Source organism: Fukomys damarensis, unplaced genomic scaffold (assembly GCF_012274545.1).
Source record: "Fukomys damarensis isolate Sample0158 unplaced genomic scaffold, DMR_v1.0_HiC HiC_scaffold_17, whole genome shotgun sequence".
Lineage (NCBI taxonomy): Eukaryota > Metazoa > Chordata > Mammalia > Rodentia > Bathyergidae > Fukomys > Fukomys damarensis.
Window position 1 is genome coordinate 32,982,820 of NW_022900929.1, and position 15,220 is coordinate 32,998,039.

A 15,220-nucleotide genomic window follows, 5' to 3' on the forward strand; every position below is an offset into this window, starting at 1 on the left:
TTTTTTTTTTTTTTTTTTTTTTTTTTTTTTTTTTTTGGTACTGGGGATCAAACTTAGGACCTTGTGCTTTGCAAGTCAGTCACGGTGCCACACAGCTAAATCCTCGGCCCCCGACTTGCTTCTTTAAAAGGAAGGAAGTAAACTTTGTTTTAAAATTTGGTGCTTTTGTGCATAATGATTATATTCTTTGCATAGTCCACTTCCTGTTCCTCTGCCTAGCAAAGTTCTACTCAGTCTTTAACCATGAAGTGGGGTGGATAAATGGGGTTGGATATGAGGGGATGAATTTGAGGTAAATGAAACAACCATGGGGCTGGCTGACCATGGAAATAAGGGGGAAGGAAACATATAAGACAACTTTTTACAAGTACTGTCTGATCTCATTTTTATAAAAATGCTTCAAAGTAGGCAATCAGATTTCCACTTTATTGATAGAAAGCAGACTGATGTTTTTAAGTTACGTGCAAAGCAGACTGAATGGTTTTTAAGTTATGTGCCTAAGGTCACAATAGGGCAGATATGGAGCTGGAATTTGAGTCATATCTAATTGTACAACTCATAAGTTCTCTAGTAGGTGGTTCGTAAAAGTTGTTTAAGGAAGTTTGAAGAGGAAGAAGTCTTGAAAAAGAGGTTGGAGAGGAACATTCAAAGAAGAGAAGCTGGGGTAGTAGAAAGCCTATGGAGTGGAGAGATACAAGAAGAGAACAGCGTCAGATGTAGGAGCCCCCAACTAATGAGATGGGTCTGAAAACGGACCTGGGATTTGGTAGTTAGGGTCCATTTGACAAGTTTAGCAAGAACCATTTTAGTGTAGTGGTTGGGGTAGGAGCTGTACCAAAGATGATCGAGAAATGGGCAAGAGGAAGAGAGGAGGCCAGCAAACAGACTTTTGAGAAGTTTATGTGAGAAAGGAAGAGAAAATATGATAAATAGAGGGAAATGCAAGGTGAAAGGATAATTTGTTTTTAGTTGTGAGAGGCGTGAGCAAGTTTACAGATTGAAGGAAAGGATCCAAGAGAGGGATAGGTTAAAGCTGAGGGAATAGGAGAAGGAGTTGATGAATCCTGTTTCTGAGACCAAAGAAAATGATTTTAGCTAATAAATTTTGAGCTCTTACTATGTGCCAGGCACTTTATGTGTACAGCTGTCATTCTCATAACCTGTGAAATAGATCTTGTCACCCTTGTTTTGCAGAAGAGGAAATGGAGGCACAGGAAGGTTAAGTATCTTCCCTAGGGTTGTACAGCTAGAGGAGCCTGGGTTCAATTCCAGGCAGGCTGGTTCCAAAACCAGAATTTCATTTTGCTTGTCAGTGCTCTTTGATTAGGAATTGAAGTATTTCATGGTTCTAGCCTTATCTTCTTGGGAATAAAATAAGGAGTTATTGAGAGAACGTGTGGTACCTTTAAATCTTGAATACTTTAGATCTGAAATTATAATTGGGAAGGCTAGATGGTGCTGAGTGTTAAGGTTGTCCCGTCAGCAGTAGTAGCACCTTTCCCAGTACTAGGAGTGCTGTAGTCACACATACAGGAGGTTGGTCCCTTACAGGGAGAAACTGAGATTCAGAATAACCACATAGTCTACCGGAAGGTTGGACTCCTGGGTGTGTGTGGGGGCCAAGAGCCAGGCTTCTCTTCAGAACTGGTGCTCTAACCCTGAACTCCTCCTGCCTCCTTGATGGGCTTTTTAACCTTGTGGAGAGTTACAAGTGTTTTAGAAATGTTTAATACTGTTTAAGTGTTATTTTTTTCTAAGATTTGAATAAGTAGTAAACAAATAAATTTTAATCCCTTGACATGGCTATGAAAACATGGGAATCTTCAGTATCATCCTCACTTTGCTGATTCTTCTTTCTTGGAAATATGTCTTATTTTTCAGATAAATGTCTAAAGCAGTTTGGGAAAAACATAGGTACCCTCTATTTGTAGGTGTTTCTGTAATCTTACTCATTTTATCAAAATTTTAAAAATTTTAAAAAATTTCTTTAACAATTTTGATTTAAACTTTATTTTGTATTTTCTTATGTAATTTTAAAATATCTTTTATGTGGAGAAGCTTAATTTAAAATGTTGCTATTTAATAATTTAGTGTATTTCAGGCCACACTGACTTACTTCTTATAGAAAACTTGGAAGAAAATTAATTGGTGGAAATGAGAAAAACTTGTGCCATCAAATTACTATTTCTGTTTCTTTTTGTTACTTGTTGAAAATAAAAGGGATGTGAAGGTTTTAGGTGTGACACTACCTGAACTGTTTCCCTTTCCTTTCTTTCCTTGCTTTTGTTTTTATTCAGAGCCTGCCACTGGTGAAAGAAGAAATGGTTCTACTGCTGTTGCTGAGGCTGTTGCCAGGTAACCAGAGCTGGTGTCTATTTCAAGGAGTTTAATCTAGAGCTATTAGTAATGAGGGGAGGATGCTTTACCATCAGAGGAAACTTGATGAAAACTCCAGCACAAAGGATTCAGTAGGGCATTAATCAGTGAACTCTGGCCTTTGAAACTCAGTGAGTGCTCTCAAACTCCTATGAGTGCTCTTTGCCTGGCTGCTGTGGGGAGGAAACAGGACCAAGCCAGAGGTAGCTGTGGACATAGCTCCTTGCGTGTCTCACACTCAGCCACAGCTGCCAGCTTTTTCTGAGGACCATACTGAGTTGTTACTTTTGCTTTGTGTGAATGCTGTAATGTTTTAATATTCTGACCCCTGCCGTGGTGGAGCTTTTGGTGGTGGAGCTTTGCCACCTGGAGGCTCATTTGTTTTTGGCCTGAGCTGCCCAGCATGGAAGCACTTGCAACAGTTGGTGCAGTCCAGGCAAGGGCTCTTAACGTCACATGCCAGGCAGGTACTGTGAATACCAGCTGTTGGAGTGCTATGAGGACTCTGACAGGATGTGTGCCCTACTTCACGGGGTGTGCCCAGTCGAGATCTGGCTGCTGACTTTAATTTCAGGAGTAGAAATGTACTGTAACCAAATCTTTAAATGTTTAAACAAATCTAGATTTTTAAGCCTGGTATGGTGGCACATCCTTGTAATCCCAGTATCTGAGAAGCAGAGACAGACAGATTGCAGTTTGAGTGTAGCCTGGGCAACTTAGTGAGACCGTCTCAAAATAAAAAATAGAAAAGGTATGGGACTGTAGCTCAGTGTCCAGTCCCCAGGACTAAAAGAAACAAAACAACAACAACAAAAAAGAAATTTAGATTTTTAAAAATAAAAATTTTAATTTCAAGTGAAACATTTCAGTAGACTAAGTTTGGTTCTCATTTGTAAGTTTCTGATTCTTCTCAAAATCCGTTCTTAGCCATGTCCAAGATTAGTTTCTGGGCTCTTGCATTTTTTTTTATTTATTTATTGTTTTTTCGGACAGGGTCTCACTATATAGTTGAGACTGACCTGGAACTCACTATGTAGCCCAGGCTGGTCTCGAACTCACAGCGATCCTTCTGCCTCAGGCTCCCGAGTGCTGGAATTTCAAGCATGCATCACCATGCCTGGCTTTCTTGCATTTTTTCATTTGAAAAATAACTACCTTAAGTTCTTTTTTCAGTAGCCCCAACCCCCATTGAACCCAGGGTTTTGTGCACATGCGTTAAGTGCTCTGCCACTAAGCTACATTGCCCAGAGAGACCCTTGCATGGCCCCAACAAATTACCAAAGTGGCGTTTGCTTCTGATCTCTGTGGCGTTAGCAGAGCTGTGGTCCAGACACTTGTTAATTAAATCTGTATGTGGGCACATTAAGAGGGAACAATATGTTGCTGAAACTTCCTGAACTCTGAAGGCAGAGTGTGGGAGGAGAAGATAAGGAGAAACTTGAGCAGAAGGTTGGTATGGTGGATCATGGAGTAAATAAAATGCATCAGTGCTGGGCATAGTGGTGCATTCCAATTTAGGAGGTTAATTCAGGTATTTAGGAGGTTGAGATAGGAGGATTCCAATTTCAAGGCCAACCTGGGCAGCACAGTAAGACTGCATTTCAAAAAGAAAAAAAATTAATTTAAATTTGGAGATACTCAGTAGTACAGTGCTTGCCTGGCATATGTGAGGCCTTGTGTTTGAGCGAAAAACAAAAACATTGATGATATTGTGAAGCAAATTGTATGTAAAAAATCTATATTTAAAATTTTTGATGTTTACTTTACTATTGGATTCATTGTAAGAAATTATTTAAAGTGTTAGAATATTATAAATGATCATTTTTCCTTTGCATTTAGATGAAGCTTTGAGGCTGGGGGTTTGGCTCAGTGGTTCCGCCACCTGCCTCGCAATCGCAAGGGCCTGAGTTCGATCCGTGGTACCAAAAACAAAAACAAACAGCAAACATAGATGAAGCTTTGTGTGTGTGTGTGTGTGTGTGTGTGTGTGAACTGGGATCAGACCCAGGGCTTTCGCACTGAGCTACATCTAAGCACTATTTTATTTCTTTCTTTTGAGAGAGGATCTTACTAAATTGCCCTGGCTAGGCCTACACTTCAAATCCTCCTGCCTCAGCCTCCCAGAGCACTGGGATTACACGTGTGTTCCACCACACCTGTTTTAGGTCATGCTGTTAAGTATTTATTGTGTGTAAATGGACTCAGTTCAGATTACTTGGTGTCACCCCATTTCTCATTTTATTGTGGGATGTTTTAAGTGTGTATAGAAGTTGAGAGTAGCATATTGGGTTGCCGTTTTTCAGAAATTATCAACTGATGGTTGGTCCGGGTTCATTTATAAATACTTCCAACCAGCCCTTGCCCTTGATTATTTTGAAGGTATTTTATATATATAAACACTTCAGTGTTATCTCTAAAAGATAAGCATTCTTTTTTTTTTTTTTCTTTTGGTGCTGGGAATCAAATTCAGGACCTTGTGCTTTAGAAGTAGACTTGGAGACACTGAGCTAAATCCCCGGCCCAAGTATTTGTATTTTAAAACTTAACAACATCACTATTATCAAATGTTCAATGTTTAGATTTCTCTGCCTCCCACATATTTTACAGTATCAAGATCCAGATAAGTCCGTCTATTGCATTTAATTGCTGTGTCTAAGATTTGTTACAGTTACATAGTCCTGTATTCCACCCCTATTACCTGTTCAGCGAACTCGTTATTTGCCCTGTTGTATTCTATATTCTGATTTCCTGATTGAATCCTTGCCCTCCTTATAGTATACTTTTCTACCTATTTCCAGTTAATCTTCCTTGTAAGTTTTTATTATGTTAATTTGAAATGAGTGAAGAATTTGCATTTTTTTATGTAATGGTAGCAAAGTTTTATTAAAGATAGGGAAAGAGACTGCAGAGCGAAAGGAAAAGAAGTTACACACTACATTGTGAGGGTGGACCATGTGCAAGAGGAAACCACTGTCAAATACTCAGTGTGGGCCTTTCACACCTCAGGCTGACAGCAGGTCTAGGCCATCCTATCAAAAACTTGCTTTAGTTTTCATGAGAAGTGCATATGCAGGGCTTTGGGAACTCTTCTGTGCATGAGTCACACCTATGTCCCCAGCCAGCTTTGCCACACCTTAATCTCTCACATTTCCCCAGGAGAGACACAAATCTTCATCATAATTCTTCGTGGAGTGTTGAGGGACTAGAAGTCTCTGTCTTCTGTATCTTCTTCCAGCTGGAAAGGGATATAGACTTTACCCACTGGGGATTTTGTGCTCTCCAGCTACTTTGGGGCATTGTGGTTCACTGGCTGGGTTAATGAAAGAACCTATCAGAAGACAGTGAGAAAAAGAGTTAGTGAGTATTAAGCTATCTGTTCGATGGGAGAAAAAAAGTGGCTATATTGTTGTGTTGAGAATGTGTAGAAGCCAAGTATGAGAACAGGTCAGATTTCCATGCTTCTTGTGGAGGACAAGGTATGGCAAAGAGGGTAGTTAGATAAATTATTGAGAACCTGAGAGCCATAGCCTTAGCAAGATTATTCACATAATAGATTTAATTAAAAAAGGAAGCCTCAAGCCAGGCATGGTGGCACACACCTATAATCCCATCACTCAGGAGGCTGATGCAGGAGGATCTCTGTGAGTTCCAGACCAACCTGGGCTACATAGTGAGTTCCAGTGAGTTTCAACTACATAGTGAGACCCTGTCTCCAAAAAGTGGGGGGAGGGCTTAATACAGGTACCCATTTAAACTGTGTGAATTAGGGTCATTTTCTGCACCTGGACCAATACTGCGGTCTTACTTTCTGAAGAGGACTCTCAGGTCTTCCAGAGTTTCTCAGGTATAGCATTCTTAGTCCTATGAAAATTTTAGTGACCATTTCCCATGTAGGATTTTCATAGCTTGTTGTTATGTCTCTTGAGGAAGGACCCAGAATGGTTCCTCAGGAACTAGAAATAAGGCTAGGGTCTTGGGGAGCTGTAGGGCTGCCCTTCTTGCTTCCCTATCAGCCTTTTGATTTCCCATTGAGACTTTAGACATTTCTCTTTAGGATTCCTTGCAACAAATGACAGCAGCCTACCTGGGAAGATCAACTTCCTCTAAGAGTTGTAGAATTTTATTTTTGTATTTTACAGATGATTGGTTGTTAGCAAGGTCCTTCTTTCCTGATTGTTGCATGGGCCTGTAGCAGCAGAAAGGCATATTTGGAGTCTGTATAGTTACATAGCTTCTTGACTTTTCTTCATACATATATCAATACCCAAGTAAGAGCTATGAGCTTTGTTTTTTGAGCAGAGGTCCCTGGGGAAGGGGTTTTGCTTCAGTGACTTTTTGGAAACTGACAACTGTATATGTCCATCAGTGAACCACACCTCCTCAGGGTTTTGTTGGTGGTTTCTTTTTTGTTTGTTTTTGATACTGGGTAATTGAACTGAGGACCTTGTACTTGCAAGTTAGGCACAGTGCTACTGAGCTAAATCCCTGGCCCATCTTCAGGGTTTTGAAGGGGCTTGTCACTGATATTCTGCCTGCTTGCACAGGTCTGGGATCACTTGTTTGTAAGTGGCTAACTTACAGACCTGTTTTCCTGGCTGGCTAAGCCAAGTATGTTACTGGGTTTCGGGGTGCTGGAGTCTCCTGGAGGTGGTTTCTAGGTTTTTTCTGTCCTGAGCAAAGAATTGGTCAAGAAAAGCCCAAATGGCAGCAAAGCTTTATTGAAGAATTACGCTCTACAGAATGAGTTTGGACCAAGTAAAAGTAGGAAAAGAAGTACAACCTACATCGCGAAGGTAGGCCACCATGCAAGAGGGAACCCAGTGGCCAAGAATTTGCATTTTGATGTAAGGTAGTTTATAATTTGGGATGAAGAAAGGGGGTTCTCTTTGTGCCCGGAGACTTAATATGCAGAAATACTATACCTTTACACACTCACACAACATTTTACTTTCATGTCTTACCGTAGTCCCCAGAAGACTGTATCTGTGTTTGGCTGTATCTGTGAAGCCCGACAAGGAGATAAGGCTCAAGGTGAGGATCTCCCCTCTGCCTCCATCAGGTAAGCATTATTTTTATCATATCTTTTGGGCTCTATTGTCTCATAAAAGGCCGGGTACCAGCAGCTAATACAGATTGCTATCTCTTTCTTCTAGTTGGAGAGTCCAGGAAGCCTTAGATTAAAGTGTTGGCAGATGTGGTGATGTGGCAAGGGCCAGCTTCCTGCATGGGAGGTCTCTGAGGTCTTTTTTAGGACACTGATCACCTCTCAAAGGCCCTGCCTCTTCATACCATCTCTTGGTGATTGGGATTTAAGTTATGAGTTTGGATGGGCACAGATATTCAGTCCATGGCATGAGGTAAAATGTGTAAATTTGTTGAAGATAGAATACAATGGTAGTTGAATTACAGAAATCATGAAGCAGCCAGAAGTGGTGGCTTATATCTGTAATTCCAACAGTTAGGAGGCTGAGGCAGGACGAGATCACCGAGTTCTAGGCCATGAACTCATGGGACAGTCTTGTCCCTTTTGGCTTTAATTCACTTTCATTGTTGCTTAGCCATTTATGAGTACTAAAGTTTCCAACATGAATATTCAGGTTTTTTGTAGAAGGTGAGTTGAATCTCCTTAATTGCTTTCTCGTATGTAGCTAATGTTAACCATGCCTCTGCCCAGTGCATTCCATGTGTGGTCATTTATAAACTTTGTGACAGGCAGGTGCTTTTCATTTGTCTTGTGGTGATTGTGTTCTTGCCTTTTCTTAATGGATCATATATCTCTTCAAACTCTTCTGGTAAACTGAGCCAGACAACATAGAGACCCTTCAGCATCTCCTTTCCTCTCCCTTACCAACATCCAGAGCAGGGCGAGAGCCTTGGAGAGCTCTTCATGCTTTCTTTCCTCTGCCTTGGCAGGATGCACTATTGGAACAAGAGCTCCTCCCAGCCCCCCATTTTCTGACCATGCATGTAAAGAAACATGTGAAGCTGCTTTCTGTGCCCTTCATTTTCAGGGTGTGTTTCATTTTGTGTCTTTAAACTGTGACACTCAAAACTGAAAGTTATTCTGGACATATGGTCTTAGCAAGCTCAGTTCAGAATGGTTTCCTTCTATATGTATTCTAGTTATTTAATCTGAGTAGATATTTGAAGTTTATTGGAGAATATTCATTATTTTATTCAGAGTATGTGTATTGAGCACCTGTTTTCATATTAAGCTCCATGTTAGATGTTTTAAGTGTAAAGATGAGTATGAAGAGTTTCTGTTTGTATCGTCTTATTTGGAGCTAGCCTAGGTCTTAAAATTTTTTTTTCTGAATATTTTAATCATTGTGTTTGAAATATTGTTATAGCAATATGTAATTAGTATAGAAAGTTATTAGTGAGATACTTTCCATTTTTTATGGTAAGTCTTTGAAGTGTGCTATGCTTTTAAGCTGACAGCATGTCTCAGGATGCATTGCCCATGTGTCACATAGTCAGTGGCCCAGTGGCTGCTGACTTGGACAGTGCAACTCAGGAAGCCTGCCTTCTTACTCTAGAGAATTTTTTTTTGGTAGGAGGGATCAAATTCAGGACCTTGCACTTAAATGGCAAGCATGGCGCCCCTGAGCTAAATCCTTGGCCCACTCTAGAGCATTAGTAAGGACACTGAAACCCTAGAAACCTTAGAAAACTTAGGCACCTTAGAAACCATGGCATTTATAGTAGACATTCATTAAATACTTGTGGGATGAATTACTGATCCCAGGGGAACTGATGAGTAGAAATGGGCTGTCTAGAGTACCGTCTTCAAGAAACCAAGTGACTGAAATGTAGAGCTATAGATAACACTCTTACAGTTTGCAAAACCAGAATCCCACGTATATCTTTCTCCTTTAAAGATTAGATTTATTTCTCTAAAGTGATTTGTTAGCTGGGGACAGAAAGTATCTGCACTGCTAAAAGTAAGTTAAGAAATGTTAGAACCATTCATGAAGCCAAATGAGATCTCATGACCTCATTTATCTTTTTCAAAGTAGATCTCTAAGGTGCCTTTCATTGCCTGTGACTTTAGTGATGGATTTCATCTCACTGTTTACTTCATTTCCTGTGTCAGGCAGCAGGGTTCATAGTTAATGCTGGGAAGAGGTTTCATGATTATTTATTTTACTATCATTGTGGAATGGTCCTGCTGCCATTGTTTTTTCACAAATGTGAAATTATTAGAGGCCTCACAAAGTGATATGCTTAGTCACCTTGAGTTCTTTGTGTTACTAAAAGTGTCAAAATATGGTTCCCCTTTGCCACTATTTATTCACCCCCTTCCCCACCTTTTTTTAATCCCCTTCCCTTTTGACATGGTGTTTTAGTCTACTTGGTCCACTTTCTGTTGCTAGTAACACAGGACCACAGAGTGGTAAATTATGAAGAAGAGAGGTTTATTTTGGCTCGCAGTTCTGTTCCAAAGCCATATGTGCACATGTGCCTGTGGCCTTCTCACAGGCAGAGTCCAAGGGTAGAGAGAATGGGGATGTGTATTAGCTCTGGTCTTCTTTAGAGGCACCAGTGTTCACTCCTGGCTCCTGCCCTCATGAGTTTATCTAATCCTGCTGACCTTCCAAAGGCTCCACCTTTACTGTCTTAGCGCAGTGCACAGTAAATTTGAACATGAGCTCCAGAGGGGTAAACTATATCAAAACCATAACACATGTTTCACTTTCAGAGGGAGCTTGCTTCACTTTCCAAGTACTCAAGAAGAAGAGAAGAAAGCAAAACTAGAGGGTGACCACAGGATTAGGCAGAGTGAACAACCTGTGAAGACAGTTAGTCTTCTCGAGGATCCCGAGTCTCCTGCCTCCCAGCAGACAGTCTCACAGGGACTATCTAGCCCACAAGGAGAAGCGATGGAGATAGACACACAGGAAGGCCAGCACGAAGAGCGGGATGCCCATCAGGAAAAGCCCAGTAAGGCCTTGATTGAAAGGCCCACCCAAAACAACATTGGAATCCAAACCCTGGAGCAGTCCCTCTGGGTCCCAGAAACTGTTTCTGCAGCAACCCAGACTGTCAAGAATGTATGTGAGCAGGGCACGAGCACAGTGGACCAGAGCTCAGGGAAGCAAGATGCCACAGTGCAGACTGAGAGGGGCAGCGATGAGAAGCCCATTGGCACCCCTGGGGAAGACACAGAGTCACTCCAAAGCCAGGTGAGAACACACTGAGTGCTTCCGAAACTAAGTTGCAGCACTTTTACTGAGTGCCAACACTTGAGAGTTTTGTATAGAATAGAGGATAGAAGATAAAAGCAGTTTGTTTATTCAGGCTAGAGATAGGGTTGTGAAAACGATAGCAACACAGTTGGTAGTCTTTTGGGGAAAACGGAGTAGTGGTGGAGTTGTTAAGTGGGCTTCAGTAGACAAAGCCAAGGATACAGTCTAACCTGTGTAATCTTCTACACTGAGTCTTTTTCTTCTGCCACCATTTCATGTCTCCTTTCTGGGAGCTGTAATCACCTCTGCCCTCTATTTCACCCTTCCTCCTGGGATCCTAGGCAGCAAAAAGCAAAGGAGAAATGTGAAGGACAGTGTGTAACACTGTCATGATCAGAGAAAACAACATAGTAGAGAGAAAGGGAGAGGCCACGGTCACTGGGGACTGCAGAAGAGCAGCCATGACTGAGACAGTGAGGCTGGAGGAAGAGCAACTCCTGAGACAGAGTGGGGAAGTATGGGGACTGGGGCAACAAAACACAGGTAGATTAGAGGGAAGGACAGCGGGACGGGGCTGTGCTAATGAATAAATGGAAGTTCACATAATGGCATCAGCTGGCATTGGGATCCATGGCAGAGAAAATTACCTTTTTCACTTGTTCTAATAGATCATCTTCACTCACTGTCTGCCTGGGAAGTTTTCCCTAATGCTTCAATCCCCACTACCAAAAAGTAGTATATATACACACAATTGGAAGGTTTCCTTAATGATGGCCACTTAATCTGATTATACAAGTTAGTCTATAGGATGCATTTCCTATCTGTTGAACACACTGATACATGATCAGTGTGCTGAAGTTTGTCCAACCTGGGAGGCTGGTGTTATTATTCCCCTTTCTTGTTTTTTTGGTACTAAGGACCGAACTTGGGTCCTTGTGCTTGTGAGTCAGACGGCAGCACCACTGAGCTAAATCCCCATCCCTATTACTCCACTCTCACAGGTAAAGAACGCAAGCTGAACAGAGGTTAAAGAATTTGCACAAGACTTTGCCCTCAGTATGTGGCAGAACTGGCTTTCTGAACTCAGTATGTCTGACTTCGGCATCAGTGGTCTTTTCACTGTGCTCTCTCACTCTTCTGTTTTTAAAGCCTGGCCAGTTTTTCTTTTGCTGTTTCCTGAGCCTCTCTAGGAACTGCAAAGTTGTGCCTCTGTGTGCCTTTTATAGCAAAAAGTCTCAAAGAACGAAGGGTGCCAATTCAGAATTCTTTAGGCTTAGACCCCATTTTGCTTCTGTTTATTTTCATCTTGTGTGTGTGTGTGTGTGTGTGTGTGTGTGTGTGTGGTTTTTTGAGACATGGTTTCACTGTGTAGTTGAGACTGACCTTGAACTCACTGTGTAGCCCAGGCTGCTCAAACTCTCAGTGATCCTCCTGCCTCAGCCTTCCGAGTGCTGGGATTACAGGCATGCACCACCACGCCCGGCTTTTTATTTTCATCTTTAAAGTATTTGTATGCTACCTACCATTTTGGTTTCTTTGCCTTTGTAGAAAGAATTAAAGAGTTAAACTTGATATTTCATGTAACAACCACATGGGAGACATCTGATTTTCTTTTCTTTTACCTCCTCTCTTCTCTTTCTGGTTTTTTTTGTTTGTTTGTTTTGGTTTTTTTTGTTTTTTGAAACAGGGTCTCACTATGTAGTTGAGACTGACGTGGAACTCACTATGTGGCCCAGGCTGGTTTTGAACTAACAGTGATCCTCCTGCCTCAGTCTCCTGAGTGCTGGGATTACAGGTGTGCACCACCACTCCTGGCCTCTCTTCTCTTTCTGTAAAGTGAGGTCTTGGACTCTGCTCATCATCGGGTTGAGAGGAGCAGTGGAGACCAAAGCTTTGGTCATTGTAGTTTTATAAAGGACTTAAGAGCGCCTGCTTTTTCATCTAAGGAACTGCTGAAATGAAAGCTTACATATCATTTGGCAAGTGATCATCAACTTTAGGATCCCTAGACATCCCCCAGTGTAAGCAAGGGGCTGGGTCTTGCTTTCTGGTCCTCTTGTCTCTGCCTCTCCCAACATGCCCCGCCCAACCCCACCCGCCGGCTGTGTAGGTGACCTTCATAGCCTTAGCCCTGGGTGAGCAGAAGGCGGGCAGGAGGGCGAATTCATCATGGAGAATGGTGCCAGTGGAGAAGCTGGCTTGTGAGTCTGCCAGTTTGCAGTGAACCCTTGTGTCCTGTCTCTGTCATAGGGAGAGGAGGAGTTCGACATGCCTCAGCCTCCACAGGGCCATGTCTTGCATCGCCACATGAGGACAATCCGTGAGGTCCGCACACTGGTCACCCGTGTCATCACAGATGTGTACTACGTGGATGGGACAGAAGTGGAGAGGAAAGTCACTGAGGTAACACCCTGCGTCTGCATGGCAGGCATCTTTCTGTGGGAACCTCACCTTTGCTTTCCATCCCTTTCCTCCCTTCTTACAAACATCTTTTTCTTTTTTTTTTTTTTTTTTTTTAAAGAAAGGATGTAAGAACTGGTTTTGAAAAGAGCAGTTCTGCATTCTCTTTTCTCTAGCTATGGGCCTGCTCTTTGATCTGTGGTCATTTGTCTTTTTTTTTTCCTTTTCTGCAGAGAACAGATTAATGAATCTCTGTAAATCTCTCTCATATATAAAATTTTTATATATTTTAAATCCATAGAAATGGAAATTGAGTTTGGAGTACTCTAATAGGTATGTGTGTTTTCTCATTGCGTTGCCTTTCATATTTATGCCCCTTGTTCTTTTCTGACCTCCACTCATCTGTAGAGGAGCTGTTGGGAAGAACTGGGCCTTTTTTTGTTTTGTTTTGATACCAGGGGATCGAACTTGGGATCTTGCCCTTGTGAAGCAGGTGGCGGTACCACTGAGCTAAATCCATGGCTCCTGGACCTTTGGTTTTTCAGTGGAATCTGTTGTGGGCTTATTTCCAGTGTCTGCATGTTATTGGCATTTATAGACGATTGTTAATACTCAGCAGTGTATGCTGACTTTTTGATTTCCAGAATTGTTTTTGTTTTTGTTTTTGTTTTTTGGTTTTTTGAGACAGAGTCTCACTATAAAGTTGAGACTGACCTGGAACTCACTCTGTAGCCCAGGCTGGTCTCGAACTCACAGCGATCCTCCTGCCTCAGCCTCCGGAGTGCTGGGATTACAGGTGTGCACCACCACGCCCGGCAATTTTCTAGAATTGAATTGGGTTCTTTGTTGCACAGTGTTAAGATCTGGGACTATTTTATTCTTGAGAAGAGGCACAACTCTTGTCTTTTTCTTTTCATCTCTTTTACCCAGACACTTTTCTGTAATTTTGCCAAGTAGGGGGTTGTGCTCAGGGAGAATTAAACTCTGCTTGATAGTTGAATTACATGGAACCTATTATTTCTGTTGTTTAATAATGGGCCTTCTGGGTTTCATATTAGATAATATTTGATATTTGAGAAATTGTCTTTTGTCCTTCATTATATACCAAATCTTGGAAATATTTTTTAAAAATACTGATTTATCTTCATTTTTTTAATGTTATTATCATTTTGCAAAATTTATGGGTTTATTGAAAAAGAATTTTCCTTCATGAAAAAATTCTGTAACTGTTGTAGTTCACATCGAACTCTGTATACTATATTGAATGTTATTCACATCACTTTATAGAATTCTTTGTTTTGTTTTGTTTTGTTTTTGGTACCAGGATCAAACTTGGGTGTTTGTGCCTGCGAGGCAGGTGGCGGAACCACTGAGATAAATCCCCGGCCCTCTTCATATAATTCTTTATGTGGTAGTTTCTAAAGTGTATTTCTGGAAATAGCAGGTCCTATTAAATAGTCTAAGTGGGTAGAATTCCATGGTACTGAGTAATTTTGCTATTAAGTCCTACCACCACTATTACTGTCATGGAAATTCAGATATGATCACATTAAAGGTTCTAAGAAATCCTTTAGTTAAGACAGGTTTTATTATTTAACCTTGCATTTCTCAAATTTACTCCACTAGTGAACATTAATTAAAGTGATACCCGTCTATACCTGTAGACCAGACTTTGGCTTTTGCAGTGTCAGGAACTAAACTCAGGGCCTTGTACATGGTAGATAAGTTCTGTTCCACTGAGCCCTCCTCCTCCCCCAGCCCTATAGATTTTACTTTGGGAAACACCACGGTCATTAAATAAAATAATAGAGACTGATTATGGAACACTTACTATATATCATAAGTTATTAGAACTTTAGTTAATTAACTTATTTAATCCTACAGCTATGCTGTCAGGTAGATAGGGTCATTATTCTCATTTTGCTGGTGAGGAAACAGGCATAGCAAATTGAAATAATTTGCCTAAAGTTGTATAGTCAGTGAACAGGGAGATGAGAATTTAACTCATTGGGAGGGATTTTGATGAAGTCTTTTTGAAGGCATTTGAGTTCGACACTAGAAGCCTTAGATCCTGTGAGATAAGGGAAAGAGGCTCTTTGAGGCCAGCAGCACACAGAAGCAGTCTGGTTCCGGGCCAGTACTGTGTAGGGTGTGGAAGTGAGGGGTCAAGGCCAGAAAACTCTGGGAAATACCCAAAGAGGTAAAGCTGTCCATGTCTGGGAAGGAAAAACAATGAACTTTCTTTCCTCATCTCT

At 41.4% G+C, this 15,220-nt stretch overlaps 1 protein-coding gene across 5 annotated transcripts in view; it reads left to right on the forward strand.

Annotated features, from left to right (window-relative positions):
- Positions 1–15,220, forward strand: part of Tp53bp1 (tumor protein p53 binding protein 1) — a 70,894-nt gene that overhangs the window by 39,558 nt on the left and 16,116 nt on the right. For all 5 annotated transcript variants that reach the window (XM_010624825.3, XM_010624826.3, XM_033764966.1 and 2 more), the window contains 4 exons: positions 2,298–2,355; positions 7,343–7,435; positions 10,079–10,562; positions 12,816–12,968. In XM_010624825.3, coding sequence (XP_010623127.1) covers positions 2,298–2,355; positions 7,343–7,435; positions 10,079–10,562; positions 12,816–12,968 — 788 coding nt within the window. The remainder of the gene's footprint in view (positions 1–2,297; positions 2,356–7,342; positions 7,436–10,078; positions 10,563–12,815; positions 12,969–15,220) is intronic.